The sequence below is a fragment of the Melanerpes formicivorus genome, unplaced genomic scaffold (assembly GCF_026170545.1).
Source record: "Melanerpes formicivorus ecotype bairdi unplaced genomic scaffold, bMelFor1.0.p_v2 SCAF_10, whole genome shotgun sequence".
Lineage (NCBI taxonomy): Eukaryota > Metazoa > Chordata > Aves > Piciformes > Picidae > Melanerpes > Melanerpes formicivorus.
The window spans coordinates 1,627,706-1,651,928 of NW_027142362.1; the positions used below are offsets into that span (position 1 = coordinate 1,627,706).

Genomic DNA, 24,223 nt, shown 5'->3' on the forward strand with positions numbered 1-24,223 from the left:
TTTTGGTCACTTGTGCTTTGATTAATCTAATTAGTTCAGCATTAAGAATCACTTTCTCCTCATGCTGTGGTCTGTATTTTGTGACTGACATAACCTGACTCTGGATGTGACAGCAAATAGGACTGGCCTGTACAGAAACCTGGGATGTTTCTGGGTGTGAGGCCACCCTACTTAAGACCTGTCAGTTAAAATACTGTCCTTTTGCCTGTGCTTCAGTTCCCACCACCAGCTCTTAGACCTCCTCCTTCACTTTCCCTGAAGCAGGGAAATGAGGAAATGCTCCTCATTTTTGGAAAAGCCTGTGGATCACAGGCCTGAGCACTGAAATAGGATCACACCTTGTCCGCAACAGTCCGTAGCAAGCCACCTCTCTCTGTGCCCAGCGCTTAATTTCTGGGGAGGCTGATGCTGTTCCAAGGCCTCGTAAAATAATGAGAGACTTTTCAGAGCCAAAAAGTATTTGGCTGGCTTTAGCTTGCATATCTGCATCCTGTCTGTGCATGTTGTGTGTCTGACGTGAACTCATGCCAGTGAAAGGATTCCAGAGCATGTGGCTCGTTTTAGTGCTCAGGTTAAAACCTGAGGCAGTCTATGTGTAGGTATCTATCAAGCACCAGCCCTTGCTCTGAATTTCAGCTTGCATTTCATGGTCTTCTAACCCTATAGTCAGCCAGATGGTTGAGTACAAGCCAAAACTAAGAAGGATTTCCTCTTTTTCTTGTGAAGGGATGGGAGCTCAGAGATTTATCAGTTCTTATCTATCATTTAGAAATAATGACCACTGACTGCATAGTTTGGAACAAGAATGTCTCCCTAAGCCATGTATAACATTTAAACATTGACAGGGAGTGACTGGGCTCATCACAGGCCTGAGTTCTTTAGGGAATCTGCTCTGTGCAGTAGCCTGCACTGTGTTCATGTTAATGGATTATGTAATCAGCTTTAGAAAATGCAGCAGCCTCAAAGCTGGTTTCTGTGTTCCTCTGCTCATTCACTAGCCCAAGGAGTGCACAAAAATGAGGATTTTGCTAGAAAGTAGCTATTTGTGCTGTGGGGTTTTTGTTTTGGGTAGTAGAGCAGGTGATTCTCTTCAAATGGAAAATGCTCCCCAAACACTTCCTTCTTGGTATATATAGCAGAGATTTTACAAAATGAGTTAGATGGTGCCTTTTGCTGTTCAAATTGTGTGGTGAAGTAGTGGAACATGCTCTTTGGAACATGCCCTAGGAGTTAACTAAATGATCTCTCCTACTCTGCGAGTCGTGCTTTTCCACACAAACATCAAAGGCTCCAGGTCTGCAGTATCTGCTCTACCCCTGTATGGCAGAGCACATCAGTTACTACCCGCTTAAACACTGTACTTTATTATAGGCAATTACAGCTTGTCAACAGAAATAGTCCCCTGTAAAACTTAACAGTTGATGAACTGGAATTGCTATGTGGAACTTGGTGAGATTTCAGCATCCTTTAGTGAGAAACATTTGAGAGAATTTGAGGTTTTGCCCTTTCATTTCCAAGGCCCCTTCTACCAGCTGTAGTGCTTGAACACATGCTGCTGAACAGCATCTTTGCTTTGATTTTCCAAGGAAAGGTCTGCTGTCTTCCCTCAGAAGGGGAAACAGGAAGAATTCAACTTTGTTGTTCTGCAAATCTTCGGGAAGCAGAAGCCTGACAGAGGTTTCATCATCTCATTTCTGGTAAGCAAGGGTGAGCCTGAGAAACCTAAAGGTGAACTACATGGTAGATAAACTGTCCCAGTTCCAGTGGTAGGAGGTACTCTGCTTTAGTCATTCTCTATTATGGTTGCAAGGTTGATCTGCTGTATTAGGGACCAATGAACTATGCAGCAGAGGTAATCTTGTCTGAAGGAAGCAGAACACCCTGCAAGATTAATACATGAGCTGAAAAATCCAGTCAAGAGCACACATCCTGCCACTTTGGGCAAGACACCCACAACCAAGTCCTGTAGATTAGTAACTGTAGGTGGGAGCAGGCCCTGTTTAATGTTGTTCTAAGTCTTGGTCAAAGATAGTTCAGGAGACTAATGACAGATGGAAGCAAAGTGGGAAGAATACAGGAATTTGACATTGCAGTGACTTGAAGACACAAACAACAACAACGACGACAAGATGACGAGCTGTGCGTAGGTTTGACACTTTTATTAACAAAGAACCCATAGGGCTCACTCATCAGTACAAAATACAATCATGTTCCTGTGTGTTAAACAGCATGGTTGTTTTTTTTTCTTTATTTAGTCTCTTTTAAACTGTTTCACAGTTATCAAAACAAAGCCCCTGCATATTGAACTTCTTATTGTGCAAACAGTGATTATTTTAAGGATCAATCTCTGCACTTAGCCCAGTGTCAGAGAGCAGAATTCAATCTTGTTTCCACCCCTCCTTTGAAGGGGCACCTGTGCTTCCAAGGAAACACAGTCTAGTTGTCTTTTTTTTTGCAGCAAACAATCTAAGGCCACAGTTTATCTGCAAATAATGACAGAAAAAAACCAAAGAATTTATAAAAAGGAAACCAACCAACCAACCCCAAAACCCAGAACATCTTTACCCTTCATGCTCTTGCTTGCTTGACCGTGTTTATACCAGGCAGCACACATCTCCTGTCGGGGGTATTCCAGCCCACCAAAGCACCCACTGCTCCTGAAGCTAGTATTTGGAATCACTAACATGCAAGTTGAGAGCCAGCCACATTGCTTTTCAAGTAACTAGAATGGTATCTGTTTATGGAAAATATGCTTGTTCCCTTTCCAGGTGATGGGAATGAAAATCCTGCATTGATTGTATGGGCACACCAGGAAAGAAAAAGGCATGAGAGCTACATCTTGAGACTTGCCACAAATGCTCCTTTTCTCAAGACTCTCCTTCCTGACTCTTGCACTCACATTTGGGTTAAAGCTGCATTTGCTATAGAAGACATGACTTCAGTTGCAAATGGAAAAGATAACTGCAGTTTGGAAACAAATCTCAATCAGTTTTGTCTTTTCCACAGGTGTGACTTGAGGTGAAGTGCTAGGAATCAGACAATGTAAGGAAGTCATACTAGAAGACTAAAAATATATATCCATGTATGCCTGTAGAAAAATCCCTGCTTCAGATGTCATAGGAAACCAGGTAAACTTCCTTAAACTGCAGTTACTGATGAAACCATGGAAACCTACTCCCTGTTCTTGTAGTTACCAGAAAGTACAATGTTCCACGACATGAAGCACCAGGTTTTGAACCCAAACCCTTCTGTAAGACACATGGAGTAGTCCTGGTAGTTCAAAATCCCCTGTACTCTAGAGGCTTGACTGTAAACGTGCACATTGCGAGCGCTGTGATTCTGCTTCTTGAAGCGATGGGTTGATGGTGGCTTACTTACTCCAATTGATGCTTGGCAGGAAACAAACATTCTACTGTAACTGAAGGCAGCAGAAGGGCCAAGTAAAATGCTGTGCCTTCACCCTTAGCAGCAACAAACTCTCTCACTGTTCTAATGACCTGAGGAAGAAAACATTTAAATATTGCACCAAACCAAAATTCAACAGCAAAAACAAACAAGGAAACACAGAAACAAAGAAATCAGCATGGCTAGCACATGACCAGTGCAGCCCCTGACACCAGATCTCTAGACAAAAATGCAGGAGTAACGAAAAGCTTTGTGCCGTTTCTGGAGGATTGTTCCCCTGATGTCCGCTTTCACTTCACTTATAAGCAATGTCTATTCTGGGTATATTTACACCTCTCCCTGTGCTTCCTGTCTCATTCACTAACCACAGAAACCATTTAGGGTCCCTTTTAAAGTACTGGAGCTTTAACAAGACTTTTTTTTGGTCTCAAATCTGACCGTAAGTAAATATCCAAAACAGAGGTAGGCTCATAAAGGCTTCGGAATAAATAAGTGTTGTCCGTTTTGCTAAGTACGCCTGCTGCTGGCAAGAGGCTCCTCCTTGCCATGCTTACCCTTACCATGCTATCCATAGGCTTAAGATGCAGAGAAACAACTCACAGTAGAAGAGGCTAGAACAATTCCCTTAAGAAATCCCTTGAAAGAAAGCATAGTGCATAAGCTCTTGTCAAAGTTCCGTGTTCTTCTACACACGTGTCTCTGGTTCAGCAGAGAGTTGCCTTCATGCTATTGCGTAACAGCTATTGCCATCCATGATGTCTTCAGGATCATTATGAATGATGAAACAGTACCGCTTGGCAGTTGGCAGAAGGGCAGGTTCTCATGAAATAGTTAAGCTGGAGTGAAGGCTTCGCTCCACATTTGAGTAGTGTTCCTTTCTTGGATGCAGACAGTGCAAAACTGAAGCCCCTTGAACACTGGAACCTTTAGGAAATGTTTTCTTACCCCACATTCTGTTCTGTGATGCAAGTTTTTGCTACCAAAGTTCTCAACATCAACATGATGAGAGAAATTCTTCCAGTGTCCAAACGAAATATACATTCTTTTCTCTTCAGAAGATCCTGTCATCTCCTCCTCCTACTTTATGTAGCATATCCACTTTTTAGAGAGCATTCAGCACTTTTGAGTGCTTCTCAAGTATCCATTGCTGCTCCAACAATCTCCTCTGTGCAGACTAATCCAGCAGATTCTCTTCCATCACCAAACATGCTCATACCTCTCTCTCCATCCTTCTCTGCCTTTCTTGTACACAAACTTAAGTTTTGAAAAAGAAAACTATTTCCTTTGTAGCTGCACTATCAGCTTAAGCAGCAGAAAGATTAAGACATTCATCACGATGCTCATTACAAATCCTCTTCAGAGCATGAATGAAACTGGCTGTGTTTCTTCTACATCAGTTGGATGGGGATCAATCTACAGGGAGAAGAAAGGCAACAGTTACTGCCTATAATTCTTGCACTTCTCTCTGGGGGTTGGTTTTTTTGACTTCTGACAATAAAACCACCACCTGCTGTTTATTTTTTTACCTCTGAATAAAGAGGTGGAGGCTGGAACCGGAACTCTTGTATGTAAGCAAAGACAGGACAACACAATTGTTCCTCACAGTCAATTGGTAGTGGATAAGCAGGAACATGTCTGGAGAACTCTTCTTCAGACACTACATCAGCATAATTTGGTGGTGCTGAAACACAAGAGATGCTATTGTCAAACTTCAAACTGTTCACTCATGGCAAGACAACAATCTGGTACAGTATCCAAGACCATGGAGACTGCATTTGTTAAACACTGTACAACTGCCAAATGGTATGAAGTGCCCCAGACTCCAACACTGCAGCTAGAGTGGTGTTTTTAGTAAGCTTGGGTAATTCAGCAGGAACACTATAGATACTGTTAGGGCTTACTCCAGCAACAAACCTGTGTTCTGTCAAGACATACTCAGTAATGATCAACTTTAAGGTCTCCACCTCCAAAGGAGAATCCCCACTATCAGAAGCTTGTTATTTCAAGATTCACCTGAAAGTCATTAGCTAGAGGTAAAAAGAGACTTAAAGGCTGGAGTCCTCTTAGACCTTGACTTAGATTTCTGTGCCTCCTTTCTCATGAGTCAGGCTTTAATGGCCTGCATCCCTAGCAAGTGCCCTTAAACTGGCACTACTATCCTTCTGTTGCAGACAGTGCTATGTTGTATTAAAGAGAGTTCAATATGTATTACCTTCAGGGTGTTCTGGCATGGTCAGTGCCAGCCAACTCATATCCATACTAAACTGGCTGGTAATGCTGGAGTTTCTGCTTGAAAATCCAATACATGGAATAGTACCAATCACCAGAGGCATTTCAATCATCAATTTCTTAGCACCAGGGATATGGATATACACCTATGTGACAACCCCCAAATGAAAGAAAAAAAACATCATGTGAGACCCCATTGAATTCCTGCTCCTAGAAGCTGTCCTACTCCCTACACCAGAGTGTTTAAAAATCAGGCCTTTTCTCAGCTCTGTTTAGCTAATACTCTGACAGCTTTCCTTATTATTAGCAGCTTCCTTCTTTCTGTACCTTGTGCCTAGATGACATTAAAAAAATACAAACCAAAAATAATTAAGCACTTGGCTCTCAGTCCTATCTCCCCATTTGTGAAAAGACTTCTAGAGGAACCCATGCATCTTGAACTACTTTCCCCTGAGAACTGCAGGCCTCTAAGCAAGCTGCTCTTTCCTCAGAAAGATCTCTCCTCCCCATTTATTACTATCTTTCTATTTCAGGGTCTCTTCACAACGTTTATCTATGTATATACCTATGGGGTATAGATGTTATTTATTTAGAGCTATTGTTTTACATAATCTAATAGCTGCTGAGTAGAGAAAGATCTTCTGTTCCCATCTCAGTGTAGTATTCAAGGGTATGTACATCTGCAGTAACAATCCATACTTACAGCTAATGAATATTCTACTCTAATAATGCAGCAGTCAAGTATAGAGGGGGACACAGGTGGGATTTTCAGCGTTTTCCCATTCCAGGTATCTGTACTCCCAGAGGCAATATGGTTTCCTCGAACGTTGGCAACCATCTGACGGAAAGTTTTTGTCTTCCCGCTGGCCAGGTAAGTTTGGGTTTGGAAAATGGCAGCTTTTGGAACGATCAAACGAGAGGAGCAGTTCTCAATTTCTGCATAGATTGGTATGGCTTCCCCTTAAAGACACAAGAAGTCCAGTGAATAATCTGCATGTACCAACTCTCCTCGGGGTGTATCAAAGCATGTTATGCAGCACGTACATCATCTGCAGTGTTGTGAGAACAATACTTGTTAGCTTCCTCAAGCTAGGCTTGTTTTATTTATTGATTTGCTGCAGAGTGGTATCCAGGCAGAATTACAGCCACCTACTACATTTCACATATAAACAATGATTCATTTTGAAACATTAAGCATAATCTGAACAAGCTGTAGAAGCTTTATTTGCTAATTATGTGCCAATCTCCCTTTTCTGTAGTACTAACTGAATTTCAGGATGTTTTATTTCCTCAGTGTATCTAATGTGATCAAGATGACGAAGAAGCTGCTACAGCTCTTTCTGAGAGAAGTATAAACCTACACCCAGGACACAACAGCCTGATTGTAGCCCCAGTTAAGTATTTTACCCCAAATAAAAGCATTTTGATAGTCTTTACATTCAGATGTACAGGCATGGCTTTTCCAGAAGATTACTAACAGAACTTCCTTTCAATTTATACTCCCAAGGGGGGAGTGAAGGGAGAGGCAAAATGGTTTTTCTTAAATTAAGCTCATACACATCTGAATTTGCTACCTACCAAATGGAAATAGTCTTTCAATGATAAAGTGCTGGCTTCACAGAGATTAAAAGAACTGAACTTATCAGAAGCTTAATATTCACATTTCGATGAGAACTACTCTTACCATTACAGTATCCCTTCCTCTCAATTTTGGCACTGAGAGACACTGGCCCAGAAGTGAAAAACCAACAGCCAACCATCTTCTCCTGACTTCTTAGGACAGGTGTCTATAAAATATAGAGTATTTTTCATTTTATGGCATAAAGCTATCAATCCCTTGCCATTTAATGTTATGCATATCAATCATTTAATCTAGACCTACAATCCACTCGATTTCGGTCACTGAAGTACTCGATGTGACTGGAGCTTTGCTGCCGTGTTAAAATGGAACCAAGATTTAGCTGTCAGAACACATGGCTGCTTCAGAAGCCCAGTCTGCACTTAGACCATTCCAAGCACTGAACACCAGTGTGCACTGGAATGCACGCTGCAACAGCTTCAGAAAGACCGCTTTAGCCAATTTGACGGGTGGGACTTCTAAGAGGGGTAAGGCAGTGCTGTGCTGTTTATGCCCATGTTCCTCACTGCAGAAGAATGCAGTTAATTTCATCTGCAATTAATAGTAAAGTGGAAGAACTGCTTTTAGCTCTGTATCCCTCCTAAGAAAGGCCCAATGTATACACACTGGGCTAAGGTGATGCATCTTCAGGACTCGTAAGCCACGCAAACCCCCAAAATATCAGGCTTATGACAAAACCATCGTAATTATTCCTGGGGACTGGCTCATTAGATGACATTTACACATGGTTCCAAGCCTGGATTCAAGCTACTTAAAATGATTTAATGGGAAACCAGTGCCCAGTCAGTATAATTATGAAATGTAACATGAGTGTTCTGCACTTTTTTGGTGGTAGCCTTGGAATCCATGAAGACAAACACTACCTGCACCCCTCTGCTGTGCAGTAACCTATGGTCTGCTCTATCCCTGCAGTATCTGGATGTGATCATACTTCTAACACACGTTGAACATAAAGACTGTCACTGCCAAAATACTTCAAGTTCTCTCTGGAAAGGTTAAAAATCATCACAGCCTCTCAAACCTCTCCTATCTATGTTCACATCAGGATGAAATGTTAAAATTGTCCCAGCATTTTAAATAAAATAGAAATTGCTCATTCATATTTAAATGAATAACCATTCAGATCCAGTTGCTATCATGAAAGTGCAAGGTATAATTTTATATTATTTTCATAATATGGGCTGAGATAAAAGAATCCAGCTCATTAGCTTCCATCTTGCCTATTTTCTCATTACTTAATGCCTGATCTTTCTTATTACTCTACAGTATTTCCAGCGCTTATTAGAAACTCAATGCTTTCATGTGGCCAAATCTGTCATAAGGAAATAACAGAAAAGATCTCTGAAGCAGCTGCATGCATGCACTTAATGTTAGAAAACGACATGCAGAATGGAAGGATATGTAACATAATGGCCACAGCATAAATGACAGCCTGGGCATGATTAATACTCTTCTCTAATTACTGTTCCTCAACCTACTATTATTGTAGAGTTTAGGACACTGCAGCCCTGTGAATGTAGTTGCTCTGGTAAGAGTAACTACTTCATGCTTCTGCATTAGTATTATTAAGCCTTATTTATGCATCTGAAGCCTGCATAACTTATTGGCAAGAGCATCTCTGCCAGCAGGGATGTAATCAATGGTATTAAAAAAAGCCGCTGTTATTCACACAACCTAAGATCATCTATTTATAGAGAAAAGCTTAGGGAGCTTATATGCTTTCAGAAGTCAGAAAATGACACTCCAGAATAACATGGAAATGGTTATGGCTGGATGTGAATGCATCTTGGAAGTGTGGGGTTTTTTGGCAGCTGGCTCTGGAAGGGGGAGGAGGAGTGGAAGACCCTCTTACCAATAAAGCTGGTGAACTGACATCGATATGGCTAATGACCTGGAGCTCCGTCTGTACACTTTGATCAGGTACTGCAGGTCTCTCCAGAACTGCTTTCACATAGTACTGAATACTGCCATACTTCCCAGTAAAAGAGGTCACCAGAGGTCTGAAACAAGCAGACATAAAAGCATCACCTTCAGTTTATAAACCAGTTCCAAACATGAATACTTCCTGTGTGCATAGATGTTCACTAGTTTAGAGCATGGGCTTTTAGGGCCTTAGGGAAACCAAAGCAAACATGTCTGGGTGGTGGCTGATTAAGACAAACAGGTAAAGCTGACTTATCAGTTTGATATTAAAAAACACCACCACCACACCACAAATCCAATTACATTAAGTTAATGTTCCACAACGAGCAGTGGCCAGCACAATCCCTTCAGGTTGGATTATTTAACTTACTCTTGGGGGAGCTGAAAGCTGAAGGGAAATTCGTGTCTTCCATCTAGAAGAATTAAGCTTTCCTCACCTGTTGGACAAGAATGAACAGTATGTTTTAGTTATTCCATAAATAGAAGAATAAAGCACAGCTTCTCTAAATTATTTATGTGTCCAAACACCCAGATGCAAGGGCCTAGGACAAGTTTTGATTGATCCCAGTGGGTTCTGGATTAAAGCCCATGCTTTATTTATGCTATGTAGCGATTTCAATGAGAAAAAAAGTCAAGGAAATGTGGAGACCTTGAGTTTCAGTTCAGGACTCTGGCCAAACTCTAATCCAAAATGGCTTCTGGAAAGCATAAAGTTTCTTTTCCTTTTCAGCAGATGACAGATTAATATAGCTTTTCAATGAACAATTCAACTAACTTTTGTGCTAAAATGCTGCAGTTTAAGGTCAGCGTTATGAAATACTGTTAGCATATTCAGAGGGCCTAAGTGTTTTTAAAGGCCTGTATATAAAGGCCACAGTTTTTAAAGGCCTGTATATATATTTCCTACACACCGAGATGTGCTTAACCCTTACAGACCAAAATGCCATTTCATTTCAGTGTTTCAATACTGCCGTAGTGCTGCAGTGCCTGTGACAAAGCTGCCAGTTGGAGTGACCTCAGAGCTTCCTCTGCTGCCTCAAGCCACTGCAAAAGGGGGCCGACTGCTTCGAGTGGCCTCCAGGAGCAGCTTCCCAGATGCTTGCTTACAGAGCACAACGAACTCGCCGGTGCACAACGCAATTTCCAGAAGGGTCAACCTCTGCAGGAAACCAGCGCAATGTAGGAAACAGCTGCGGACTTTCCTTCTGGCCCCGTTCCGCATTTTCCAGCCGTCTACACACACAATCGAGTGCCAACTGTAGCCAGCCTCCCCGGGGCACACACGTGAAAGCTGCAGCTACACCAGCCAGAGGTTGCGGGAATGACGTCCTCGTTGGCAGGACACCTACCCAGGCCTCACGCCGTTTCTCAGCATCGAAGTCTGATACCCAGTTCTCCTCGGAAAAGGTTTCAACCCTCATCCTTCGCCCTTTCTGGGAAACGCAGGCGTGGACGCCTTCCCGCGGCGGGATGCCCTGCGGCCCCTCCGCCACGCCCCGGCAGCAAGGGGGCTTGCCAGAGCCCTACCCTGCCGCCTTCCCCCCCGTGAAGGAGACGCCAGGGCCCCCGGTCCCACTCCCGCTGTCGCTGCGGCGGGCGGGCGGTCCCCGGAGCTCGCATGGCGGCCGCGTAGGAGCCCCCCCGCCCCGGGATTCGGCCCGCGCCCCCGCATAGCCATGTCGCCCGGAGCCTCCCACTCCTTCCCCCCCCGATCGCCCCTCACCTTCAGGTGGCTCCTGCAGGAGGCTCTGTCGAATGTCCAGGTATCGCACCTCCGCCTCCCGCCGCGGTCCCGGCCCCGGCGCCCTCACCGCTACCCCCCAGGTTCCCGCCCCGGGGACGGCGCCCGAGCTCTCGCTCCAAGCGACGCGGGCCCGACCGGCGGCCTCCAGGCGCAGTCCGCGGAGCGGCAGCGGACCCGCCAGCTCCAACAGCACCTGGCCGGATACCGTGTCCCCGCTGCAGTAGCCGCCGCCGCTACCGCTGCGCCGGGCCTCATCCTCCAGCACCAGGGCCAGCGTCTTCACCGTTCCGCCGGCCCCGGGGCCCTGGCCCGGCCCGGCCGCCATCGCTCCCCGGCTCCGGGGCAAGCCTGCGGCCGCCGTCGACGGTTGCTTTAAAACCCGCCCGTCTCCGCCAGACCCTGCAGCGGAAAGTCCCGCCCTAGCCCGCTCCTCATTGGCCACCCGTCAAGCCCTCGCCCTACTATTTGCCGCGGGCTGCCTCTAGGTCTCCTCTTCATTGGCTTCTCGGAGGGCGCACACTTGGACTGCGTCACGCTGCGTGATCGCCGCGGCAGAGCCAATCGGGTGCGGACGGCCGCGCGTGGACAGCGTCTCGATTGGCAGGGCGGCTGCAGCTCCCTGGCGCGAGGGCCAATGGCGCGGCACAGCCACCACGTGCACAGCCTGTGGATAAACAGGCAGGAGGGGCGGGGCGAGGCGGGGCGGCGGGAGGGGCCTGGGCAGGGCCTGTCGGCGTCGGAGGGGCCTGGGCGGGGCCTGGGCGGGGCCTGGAGGCGTCGGGCCCTGCTTCTGCTGCGTAGGGCGTGGCCATTTGGGACCTCGGGGTCTTAGCTGCTCTTGTGTCATCCCCGAGGTCGTTCACTGCGTTAGCAGCCCAGGTGCGTGGAGGGTTATGTGCTGTGGGTCGCCCTGGACCCTCGGTGGGCCTCGGTTTCTGTCATGGCGTCCATCGACAGCCGGCCTGGCTGAGAGTGTGAAGTAGGTGAAACGATTTTGCTGCTGCCATTTCTCCCTTGGTTTACCTGGGGGTTCCATCAGGAGGCCTACGCAGCCAGCGTGAGCCCTTCTGCCCCGCTGATGAGCAGGCACTGAAGAGGTTGAGGCTGTACGTGAGCTCTGCTGGATCTGTGCACGGCTTTGCTGGCCGCACCAATGCTGTGTTACTCTGCGTTGTGTCACACAGCTACTGCCCTGCTTCACGAGCTCAGTGGTACCAAGCCCCGTTTTCTGTTTGGACAGGTAAATGGATACCCTGAGCTGCGTGCTGCTGGCCTCAGCAGTGTGGCACAGGCGCCCCTACAATGGTCTCTAGTAGTACTTCAGGATGTACCACCTAGAATAAACACGAAGCTTGCTGTTATTTCAAATACCAGAAATACAGCCTTAGGGGAAACCCCAGCATCTCTAGAAGAGTGGCAGGTATCTCTGCGTTGGTAGGTGAGTACAGCCAGATCCAGCGGCCTGAGAGAGAGAGGCTTCTAGGGTCCCATGCCCCAGCTCGAGCCAACAGCCAGCCCAGTACAAGTTACAGAACAAGTGCTTTGCATGTGCTGGACAGATACTAAAATGACTGTTGTCCTGGGAGGTGTTGGCAGGGGTGCATCTTCCTGAAGGTGTGTACAGGTGACTGTCTGGCAGCATTGCCATTGGTAACAAGGGAGTCATTTCCCGGTCCGAGTCACCTGCCTTCTTGAAACTTCAGACAGCTGCATCTTCCTGCATACCTCCATCCCTCTCAAGTGATGAAAAGCACCGGCCTGGTGTTTCCCAGCTGACTCAGTTAATTACTTAAATTAGCAGAAAATGTCTTCCAGACTCAGAAGCTTTTACATAACTGACACCATAACGTCATGCTTCCTCAGAATCCCTGGCATACCTCGTGATGTCCTGACCTGTGATGTGAGCCTTGTATCTAGAGCGACTTCTGTGAGGAAGAAATTGCTGAGAGCAAGGTAGGCCTTTTGAACACCTTTACTTGGCTGCAAAGTAATGCAGCTCTCTGCTAATAGATAATAGTGTGGAAGAAGTAATGTGGTTACAGATGGGGTGAATTCATAAGCTTTGTATGGAGGCTTGGCCATGGGTTCCCCAGCTCTGCTGAGGAATTATCCAGCTGAAGAAAAGAATGCCATGGTGCTTGTTTGAGTACCTGCAGGGGTTTTGGGGTATTCATATCCCTTTGTGCTGTCCAAAATAGCAACTGCAGATGTTGTGTTATAGTTGGGAACTGTGGTGTATGAAATCAGGCTTAGTTATTTTTAGTTCAGTTAAACTAATACAGCTTGATTGTCTGTTTGCATAAATCTTTTCCTTATATGCCTTTTGGTTTTCCTTTTGGTTGGTTTTGTGTTGGTTGGGTTTTGGTTTGTTTGTTTTTTTTCCATTGGCAAGTACCAGATCAGTTTTGTAGCCATCCAGCAGCATGTCTCTGTCTCTTGTGCGTGTGCTGACCATTGCCTCATTCGCTGAATTTCCTTAGGTACAGCACGTGTGTGTGATTTTCTGCAACTGGTTTTGAAAGTATGATACATGCACAAGAAAAAATACACTAGAGCCCACACCTCCCTTCCCCCCTGCTTTAATTAGGTACTGTATAAAAAAAGTAATTAATTCTCTTATGGGTATTGTGCCACCCTTCAGACATTGCCTCCCCTTTATTCTTTGCAAGTGCAAATGAGCTGTAGAGAGAAATGAATAAACATGGACAATTGCATGTGAAACAAAACATTATACACAATTGATGAGAGTGAAGAGGCTGGAATGATGAGGACAATTAGCCCACAGAGGACACAATAAATAGGAAGGGTCTGTCACAGTCAGATGGTATTCGTTCCAGACAGTTGTTTGCCCTTTAGCAGACTTTTTTCCCAGCAGCTTTCAGACACCAGAACTTGTTGAAATGACCATGGAGCAATTGGTTTTCTGATCCATCCCTCTTGAGGAGGCTTTCTTGTACATGAGGCATTCTTACTGATCAACACAGTGAAATTGTAGCATGAATGGTGGCAACCACCACATCACTATTTTAGTCTCTGATAAGCCAGAAGGAAGGAACAGAAGATGAACACTCAAGACAGTGTGGGGGTGTGTGTGTGACTGGATATTTGTGTGTGGGTGTAGGTGTGAGCGAGCAAGAGATACATGAACGTGCTTGATTATATTTTCATTTCACCACTTTATTCAGGACTATGTAAGAGGAAGCTGCCTGAACAAGTTAATTAATGCACGAGTTAGCCTGTGAGACTAAAGAATGCAGGGAGAAAGGTCTCATTTGAGAGCATTCACAAAGCTGTGAACAGCTCTAGTGCTAATCACAGACTTATTTTGAAGGTGAAGGAGCTGGGAGAACATCTTCCTGCAGCAGCTGGTGATGTCCAAGCTCTGCTGGTTAATTTGGTGTGGTGTTAATTTGACCGCTGTGGTTATCACTGAATTTAGATCACGCTGACAGTGTAAGTTTCTACATGTAATAATTATTTTTGACTCATTTCAATGCACATACTGAAAATAGGCTGTCAGGGCTTGAGCTCCACATCAGCCTTTTTGAAAGTATCACAGATTCCAAGTTTCCACAGCAGAGAGGACAGTACCTGATCTATAAATAACTGGTTTTGAAGAAGACAAGGTTGGAAGTGGTCTTAGAAACACTGACCTCTGCCAAGAAGGTGGCTGTTTTTCAGGGATCCAAGCTATGACTGTGAAGGAAGTGAAAGACTTGATTAGTATTTGCTGTCCTCATCCTGCTTGAAGGGAACTGAGACAGAGCTCTTAATCATGAGTCAGGCATCAGCACTAGGAGTTTGCCAACTGAGTCTTTCTGATCTTAATCAATGGCTTGACAGTTTAGAGAGTGAACAGCTAATTCTGCCGCTGGAGGAGGGTTTGGAGAAGTGTTGATGAGAGCTGCTAACAGCTAATTTACAAACTGTGGGTTTCTTTTTTGAGACTGCTGTACTATAACATCTGTTCAAGTGTCTTTCCAAACACAACAGGCAAGAAAACCAGGGACTGAGCTGCAGTTGAGTTTAGGGGAAGAGCCAGGAGATGGGCTCTGCTTGAGGGGAGGCCTCATGAAGGCAGCAGATAGCCTGCAAACTCCATGCTGCCCTTCTTTCTGCGTGGTGGGGAGGATTTGCCCATGCACCTCATCCTTTATCTGCAAGTAGTTTCAACTCTCACCGGGTCGGACACGTTAGAAAGCTTTTGGGTGAAATGCTTTCTGAAAGCAGGTATTGTGGACTCTGAAGTTCTACAAAAGCTCTCAGAATACAGGACATTCCCCCCCCCCCCCCCCTTTCCCCCCCCATATTCTGAAATGCTCTTTCTGTGTTTGTTTACAGAGTCAGGACAGGGAGGGCTGGGAGGCCGCTCCTTTCTTTCCCTAGTTCCTGGCTTTTTACCAGTGCCTTCCTTCATTAGAGCTGTGCCAAAAATGCAGCCCTGGAGCAGGGTGTGACTTCTCCTTGGTGCTCCCAGTCTGCAGAAGAAGGTGACAAATGAGTGTTGGTGGCACTTGCTGTCACGTACAGGCTTTCATTACTTTCATTCTGTTAGCAGTAATTGAAAGGTCAGCCAAATTTTTCTTCCCCAATTAAGTGGCATTTACAGATAGGAGATGCAGGGAGCTAGAGGTAGTTTGCCAAGTGCTGCTGCAAACACAGTGCCTAGCTAGTCTGATAGCTCACCACCACCAATGTGTAAAGCACCAGGGAGCAGATTTTTGAGACTCATTCTGTATGTGGCCCATTGAGAACCACAAATGCTGAGGTGGTGGCCCAGGAATCTGAAAGCCTGCGTTTTGTCTCAGCGGGTGCTTGTTCGTGCAGCCCATCAGACACAGCACCATCCTCTTGGCCAGAGCATCAGTCTTAATGCAAGGTTGTGTCTGGAAGTGGGAAATCCCAGATGACAGATCCCAGGTGCTGATACAGGAAATCTGGGGCAGAACTGGTACCAAAAGTAGGTTGTGTTATGTTGATGACTGAGAACCAAACTGAGTGCGTGGCCTGTACAGCTGCCTCCTATGCTGTCCTAACCTTCTGAAGGGTGGGAATGAAGCATCTCATCCCTGGGCCTAGAGGCTAGGGGAGAGGAAAGGATTGTGGTGGAGACTTCAAGGGATCCTTTCCACTTTTGATGGCAGTGCAGTGCCAGGACCTTCTCCCTCATCTCCAGATGAACGGTCTTGCGATGTGTTAGCAAGCCTGCCTGCAGGGTGAAGGTCCCATACCCATTCTTAGCTGTTGGGGTTTAACTCCAGCCAGCAGCTAAGCACCACGCAGCTGCTTCCTCACTGCTCTGCCCTGACAGTGGGATGGGGGAAGAATTCAAAATAAGTAAAACTTGTGGGTTGAGATAAGAACAGTTTACTAATTGAAATAAAAATAGAATAGTAATGAAAAGGAAGATAACAAAAGGAGAGTGAAATAAAACCCAAGAAAGACAAGTGAGACATGATGTTGTTCACCGCCTGCTGACTGATGCCTAGCCAGTCCTCAAGCAGTGATTGCCCCCTCCCAGCCAACTCCACCCAGTTTATATACTGAGCATGATGTCCTATGGCATGGAATATTCCTTTGACTAGTTTGGGTCAGCTGTCCTGGCCATGCTACCTCCAGCTTCTTGTGCATCTGCCTGTGGGCAGAGCATGGGAAACTGAAAATTCCTTAACTTAGGATAAGCACTACTTAGGAACAACTAAACTATCAGTGTGTCATCAGCATTGTTCTCACACTAAATCCAAACCACAGCACTGTACCAGCTACTGGAAAGAAAGCTGACTCCATCCCAGTCAAAATGAGGACACTAGCCCAACACACTGGGACTGCATCCCAGCATGTGATGGAGCACTGTGTTGTTTTGTGCACTGGTAAAGAAAACACTTGAGTGACCTGTTGTTGGCTTAACTATTTATACAGTGAATGGCATTGCAGGGTCTGTTACAGCTAGCTCCCCTGCATAAAAGTGATCTAAGTCCAGCAGGCAGCTGGGCAGCAGAAGACTGCTTCAGGGTGGTTTTGGCTGTTTGTAGATCCTACAGGCTTTGCAGGGAGAAAAGCAGAGAAAAATGGATGTGGTTAGAACATCCCTTCATCTTGGTGTCCCCTGAGGACAGAAATGTTTATCTGGGTTAGTGGTGCCTGCACAATTAAAGTGGCCTTCTGGAAGTGCTCCTTTGGAGAAAGAGCTTCCTACAATGTCATTTCAGTGGCTCTGACTTCAAAGTGAGGTGGTCAGAAATATTCCTATAAATATCTGACAAAGAGGGAGGATTCAGATTTCTGCTGGAGAATCAGCTCTGAGACAGCAGCTGCATTATTCATGTGTGGCTGGTGGTTTGGTGTTGCAGCTCAAGGGAATGAATAGCCAGAAAGGGAAAGGGGGATGTTTGGGTTCTCAGCTTCGTGCTGCTGTAGCTGGTTCCCACCATGGGCTGCAGTTTGAGGGTTTGAGGGCTTTGTAAAGCCTCTTTTTAAAAAGATCTAAGCTGAAAAATGTTGACCTTGGAATGAACCCCAGAAAGCCTGAGAGTGAAGGGAAGTGCATGCCTGGATCTGAGCATGCCTGGATCTGAGCTCACCTGTTGTTAGAGCAGCCTGTGACCGGGACCGTGTGCCTCGTGCCGGCTCTTCGCCTTACCAGCTCACACCAAGCTATGACCTGAGGTTGTATCTCTGTTAGAACACTGGTGGTTTATCCAGAAATTCTGTAAGGATGGTTCCAAGTGCTGTTTGCTGGACAGCATCTGCTGGAAGCCATCACCCTCGTGGTTGTAGCTGGCTCTCAGCACAGTCCAGCAACACAGCAATTAGCAGATGCAGAGGTGCTGCACATGAAGCGTTTCTTTCACGAGACCATTTCTGATGGCTGCTCTTGTTGCCCAGGCTTAGAAAGATTATTTCAGCAGAAAATGGTGATAATGGAATGCTTATGCCAGAAGGGAATGTAGAGTGAGAGCTACAATGGATGGAAAGTGGAGTCAGCCGCCTGAGACAACACGAGTGGTAGGCAGGACAGGGAGCAGCCTGGGACTGCAGTTGAGCTCTGCTGATGGGAATGTGTGTTGTAACTTAGAATGGTGGTGGTTGGCTTTTACTGCTGTTTCAGCATGATTTGCAATACAGCCACACCATGCCTGTGTCATGAGGTGCTTGTGCTTCACGTCAGATTGTTGGATGTTGTTAGGATGTTTTCATTATTTGTTTCAGAAAGAACAACTCAGAGTTAGAATGCTGAGTGCTTTAGCATACTGTTTGCTTAGCTTCACTCAGCATGAGCAGCTGGATTTGCTGAAGCCTTAGGCCCCAGCCGTAAACTTTCACCTAGATGTGCTGAACTTGGGCAGAACTTGTATCTATTCGAGCAAGACAAGGCCTCCAGAGCCTGCACAAACCCCAAGATAAGGAGGGTACAAGGCAGCTACAGCTAGACAAGATAACAGCCTGCCTGGAGACAGTGAAGAAACCCAGCAAGGATGCAGAAGGTGTTGAAGGATCTCAGGCCAGAAGCACCACTAGACCAAAGGGTGTATGAAAGGCACTTGGAGATCACATGGAGAGCAGATGCATAGTCTGTAAGGTATCAATGCCCAGGGATTGCTATGTTCAGGAGCTCTTTCTGGAGGCACCCAGCTTGAGCTGACCCTGCTACTGTACCATTCTATAAAAGACTGAATATTGCCATAGAGATGCCAGGACGTGGCAATGCCAGTATTCTTCCTGCTCACCTCTGGTTTTCAGTCATTTTGCTTTAAGAAAATGATTTCTTAATTCAAATTAGTTGTTACTGCTTTCTAGATAGTAGGCCCTTGCCCTGCTACTTCATAAGAGGTCAAATCATTCCCATTACTGCATTTGTCTAGATACCTATCAAGAGTTATCACTCTCCCAAACCTTTCTGTTGATAAGCCGAAGAAGTTGAACCTTTCATGTCGTGTATCATGAGCCCTATTTCCCCAGTGGGAGTCTGTGTTTAAACTGGTGCCTTTTAAAACCCAGTAACAGGGTAAATGCATTTAAAAATACTTAAACAGTTCTTGGAGGTATTTGTTGGTAACCAGTTTGAGCTGTGATTAGAACAGAAGTGCAGGAGCTGGTCTGGTCATCGTTGTGGGAGGCCTGTAGTTCCTTTTAAAATGAGGTGTACAAATTGCTCTTCTCCGTAAGAAAAGGTTAGGACTTTCCATCATTTCAGTCATTATGTGCACATGCATTGTCTGTGTGTTACAGAGCTATGTCTGTACATATGCATACATATATATGTAGGCAAGAAAAATGTGCTGCTGTGGAAGCCATTAATGGTCAGCTAGTTGTGAAAAGCACAGGAGATAAGAACACCCTCACTGTTAACACTGTTCGCTTTCAGAATAGCAGCAGCTGTTTTGACACTTTCTTCTGAAACATGGAGGATTAGGCATTGTCAGAGCCAGGACACAGGGCTAGATGGACTTTTAACTGCCTGCAGTTGTGATTCTTATCTGCCTCTGTGGGGTGAATTAAAATTCTTTGGATCAATGGATGTACACAGTCTTTCCTTGTATCAGAATAACATTACACATCCTCTTGTCGTTCTAACACACCAGAAGATTAGTTTCAATGATAATGACAAGACCATGTCAATCATATGACTTTTGTAGTGGGAATTTGCTTCTTACTACATTTTTCATGTGTCAAATGTATCCTTTTTCCTTCATGAATTACCGCTCAGAAGTTGGTAGCAAAATGTTCAGAATTTAAGAGAGAAACAGAAAAGGTCTCCCTTCTGCTGCCACTGATGCTCCGAGTTATACAGGCATTAACTCCTCCTGTGCATCCGTGATTAGAAAAACGGCATAGGCAGAGCCTACATTTTGTTCTGCTTAAATATCTGTACAGATCACAGCTTCCCCCTGATGGACACCATTGTTGGAAAGCATTAGTATGCACTACCTGTATTTGTCCGTGTTCAAAGGAGGCAATCACAGAGCACTTCCTTTATTTTACCGAGAGCTCAGTAACTGCTGCACCGTTGCCGTTCTGCACAGAGGCTATTTTCGTGGAGAGGCATTATCATTAACAGGTTCTTTTCAAATTCCAGGAAGAGTGTGGTATTTTTGTTTGGCATAGTGAAGTCTGAGCACTTAGAAAATTTGATTGTTTCAAGGCCTTTAATTTCCTCCATACTTGAGCCTCTTACTTAATAAACTTCACCAGAATTTTCTTTGGTGCAGCCAAGGTCTTCAGGGCCCAGTGTTAGCTCCTGGGCTCAGTGTGCAACTGGAGAAAACTCTGACTGTTGGTGTCCACAGGATCTGGAAAGTGTAGAAGTAGATTACAGAAGATGCTCACTATGAAACAACTGCACCAGAAAGTTAATGTAACAAAGAGTAAAGATTTAGCTCAAATATTGATGGAGCAATAAGGTGCTGAAGTTAGGCAGTCCTGATCCTCTCAGTGTCTCTGGAAAGGAAGGAGCATTTTCAGATACATCTCAGACTGCCATGGATTTGGAGGTCAATCTGACTCTGAGATTTTAGGAAGTTAATTCAGGTTTTCCAGTGTGAGGGATAGGAGCATAAGGCTTCCTGAAAGTCAATAGCATTTAGGTTCCGAAACTGGGAGGATACTTTACAAACGGGGCTGCTTAGCACCTGGATTTAGCACATTTTATTTGCCTCTGTTTTAGTCATTCTGCACATTTTTGTGGGGGGAACTAGTTGTCCTTCTGATAAACAACCAACTTAAGCCTATTTGTAATTGATTAGTCTCTTCTAAGTCTTCAGTTTCATGCTTTGTTACTCTGTAAAGCTTCCCAAGAAAAATGGTGTCATAAGTGCAGTGTTTTGCACCTTGACATTAAGGATGTATTTCACTCATGGCCAATTTAAAAATCAAAATAGAAACTTTGTAATAATCTCCCTTTACAGTTTGGGTTATGAGAAGCTGAGAATTCCCTTAGGCTTGATTGATAAAACATGGCATCTATCCTATTCCTAGGACGATGTTCAGCAAACTTTATGACAGAGGGAAACAGCTGGCAAAGTGGGTTCAGGGAAAGGTGAAGGTAATATAGACATAAAAAACAAGAGGATAATGATTTTAAAAGGGATAATAGTTGTAATAACACCATTAACCTTTTGCTTCAAATTATTGAATGTGTGGTCTCTTCAGCAGGCTAATCAAAGGTTTGCATTAACTGCAATGCAAGAGAGAGTGGCAATATACAGCCCGAGGTTGTTTTTTTCCCCTCTTCCACTTACTCACTCTCAAGCCCATACACCCAAAAAACCCACCAGGGAGAAAAACCCAACCCTTTGGCTGCTGCAGACCCAGTTTTGAACTGAAGCTGACTTCCTTTCAGATGAAACAAACTCTAGCTGCCTTCTTGCATTGCTGGATTTTGCTCTCAGTTCAAATCCTGTGGATACACAGAGATACAAACAGGTTGCAAGGTGTTCGGTGGCACTGCGCAGAGGAGCATCTGCACGGAGCCTGCCTTGGAGGGCAGGTGTGCATGTCTCTTCAGAAAGAGTGTAGACACATTACTGCAGAGGCCTCGTGGCTCACTTGGGACATGTGAAGCTCCATGCTACTCTCTCTGTCCCAGTTTTTGGCATCTGAACAGCTAATTCAGTCTGGACCAGAAAAAACCACACCTGCCAGTTTCACTTTCATGTTACTTGCACGCAGGGCTGAGGAGCAGAGGCAGACGATGCTTTGACAGCTTATTCCCATGCTAAAAGGCAAAGGCACTGGTGGTGGAAAATTGCCATAAATGATGGAAAAACTCACTCTGGCTGGATGGAATTGATCAGGACATTGTCCAGTTAGGCAATTCTGCTCCATCATATGATACTGCAGGTGTCAGTCCTTATTGTTCACTTAAGGCATCTCTCCAGGATGCTCAGCAGAGCGCCTTTGGTTGGGAACTTCCCTTCTGTATGCAGTAAGCAGTGAGAGAACCACCTGAGTTAGACACCCAAAGCAAGATTGCCTGACTGGCTAGCAATGTGTCATGTCAATCTAGTATGAAAGCAGTAAGTGTAAAAGGAAGCTTGCATCGTTCTTCGCTGACAAAACCTCATACCATTAACAGCTCCGCTCTGTGGAATCAGAAGACAGCGAGAGGCTTCAGGAGCAGCGTGCCTTGAATTTGAATTAACCAGATTGAATTGAAAATCAACAAGCTGAAAGGGCCTGAGATAAGAAGTCAGAACATTCAGAGGAAATGAGAACTCTTCCAGGAGCTAAAGGTGAGAGAAACACTAAGTCATAAAAAATATTCAGCAAGAAGAGAGACACCTTTTCTTCTTCTGGGCAGCTGTTCTTAGAAGCTGTCTATAATCAGTAACCTTTCCCAAGCAGTTTTTAGTAGCTGAATCTTTTGTTTCAAAACCACCCATTGATTCAGTGCCCTAAGAGAGAAGTAATTAAGGTGGACAGCAGTCTTGCCTGCTGTATGGATGTATAAGGTGTAGAAGAGAGGCAGAAAGGGGAGTGAATGAACTTTTCCGAAGGCTAGCTCTCAGCACCCCTGTGAGTCTGCTGTGGTGTAGCATCAGATACCTGTGTGTGTGGCTGTGCAGTCCTGTTCACCTTCCTGCCTCTTGAGATGGTTATTTCCATATACACACACGTGCTGAGCTACATGTGTGTGTGTTCTCCAAAGATAATGAACTCTTTAGGCAGCACTTTGTCAGAATATCATTTAAAGAGTTACATCCTTTTAATGCACAGTAGTTTAAGCAAACGCCAAGGTTCTTACTTGGCAATAAACCCATTAAATCATCTTAAATACCATGTCATAATGACAATTTGATGCCACCAGATGTGGCACTAGGGATTTTTAGGTTTTTTATGCTTTCCTGGAGATACAGCTTCCTGAATTTTAAATTCTTTAGCCTGTTTGCACAGCTGTTAGCTCACAGAGCTCTGCCATCTTTTTGCCTTGCATCAGTTACTCACTAAATCATGTGTGGCATGACTACAAACTCCCTGCATCTAAAACGTTTAGGCTGGTATCCACTTCACCTGGTAAAGGCTGAGTAGTTGGGCTGTATGGGAGAGGATGAACAAGTGCTATAACCCAGCAGGAGCAGGGAGGTTGTTCTGCCCCTGTACTCAGCACTGGTTAGGCCACACCTTGAGTCCTGTGTCCATATCTGGGCCCCTCAGTTTAGGAAGGATGTTGAGTTACTGGAAGGTGTCTGGAGAAGGGCAACAAAGCTGGGGAAGGGTCTGGAGCACAGCCCTGTGAGGAGAGGCTGAGGGAGCTGGGGTTGCTTAGCCTGGAGAAGAGGAGGCTCAGGGGAGACCTTCTTGCTCTTTCCAACTACCTGAAGAGAGGTTGTAGCCAGGTGGGGGTTAGTCTCTTCTCCCAGGCAACCAACACCAGAACAAGAGGACACAGTCTCAAGCTGTGCCAGGGAGGTTTAGGCTGGATGTTAGGAAGAAGTTCTTCACAGAAAGAGAGATTGGCCATTGGGATGTGCTGCCCAGGGAGGTGGTGGAGTCACCATCACAGGAGGTGTTAAGAAGGAGACTGGATGGGGCTCTTGGTGCCATGGTTTAGTTGATTAGATGGTGCTGGGTGATAGGTTGGACTCGATGATCTCGAAGGTCTTTTCCAACCTGGTTTATGCTATGCTGTGCTATGCTATTCTAACCCAAGAGCAGCTGCTAATCCAGCTGTGGAGCTCCCTTATAGGGAGGTTTTAGAGGTGCAGTCAGAAGCCTCCCCTCTGCACACCCCTTTGCCCTGGCTACTTAGCAGCTTGGATCTGTGAAAAATAGACACCTGGCTACTTCCCTGGCTTTTCTCACCTTCTTAACCAGAAAGGCAACCAGGCTGGCAGGACAGCACCACTTCTGCATGAGAAACACATTAGAAGGATACATGAGGAGTCCAAAAAAGCCTCACTCAAAGAAGAACTGTTTCCTACAGTTCATATTTATATAGTGGAATAAGCCATGGGAGGCTGTAGAAAGAGTCAAGAGGCCAACAGAAATATGCTGAATGAGGAGCAGAATGAGTGGAGAAAAGATGCTTTCCTAGCCCTGGCATATAGTGGTTGAGCAGCAACCCCTAATCCAAGCAGTCCCTAACTTCTGACTGACAGAAAGCAGCAGACCACACTGTGGTTTGCCTGGCCAGCAGCACTGGACTGATCCAAGACAGGATGCCTTTGCTCTCATCCTGCCTGGGAGGACCATGTTGTCAGGAGTTCTGTTGTGCTGTGGGCTTGTATGGGTGAGTGTTGTGTGAACTGAAGTGGCAAACATGGCTGCTCTCCCTCTGAGACCTT

The 24,223-nt window shown here is 45.4% G+C and overlaps 1 protein-coding gene across 1 annotated transcript; it reads right to left on the minus strand.

The window, feature by feature from the left end:
* Positions 1 to 2,138: 2,138 nt before the first annotated feature.
* ARRDC4 (arrestin domain containing 4) lies at positions 2,139 to 11,330 on the minus strand. Its single transcript, XM_068143350.1, has 8 exons — positions 10,920 to 11,330; positions 9,567 to 9,633; positions 9,126 to 9,273; positions 7,319 to 7,421; positions 6,338 to 6,594; positions 5,618 to 5,780; positions 4,932 to 5,086; positions 2,139 to 4,818 (listed from the first exon to the last, which is right to left on the minus strand). Exons 1-8 carry the CDS (start codon positions 11,263 to 11,265, stop codon positions 4,762 to 4,764), a joined length of 1,296 nt encoding a protein of 431 aa, XP_067999451.1. The 5' UTR covers positions 11,266 to 11,330; the 3' UTR covers positions 2,139 to 4,761.
* Positions 11,331 to 24,223: the final 12,893 nt, after the last annotated feature.

Coding starts and splice junctions, on each gene's coding strand:
- ARRDC4 (XM_068143350.1), bottom strand. CDS start 11,265: ATGGCGGCCGGGCCGGGCCAGGGCCCCGGGGCCGGCGGAACGGTGAAG. Junction 6,595..7,318: donor GAGGAAGGGATACTGTAATG/GTAAGAGTAGTT, acceptor TGTGTCTTTAAG/GGGAAGCCATACCAATCTAT. Junction 4,819..4,931: donor CTCCACCTCTTTATTCAGAG/GTAAAAAAATAA, acceptor TTCTCCCTGTAG/ATTGATCCCCATCCAACTGA.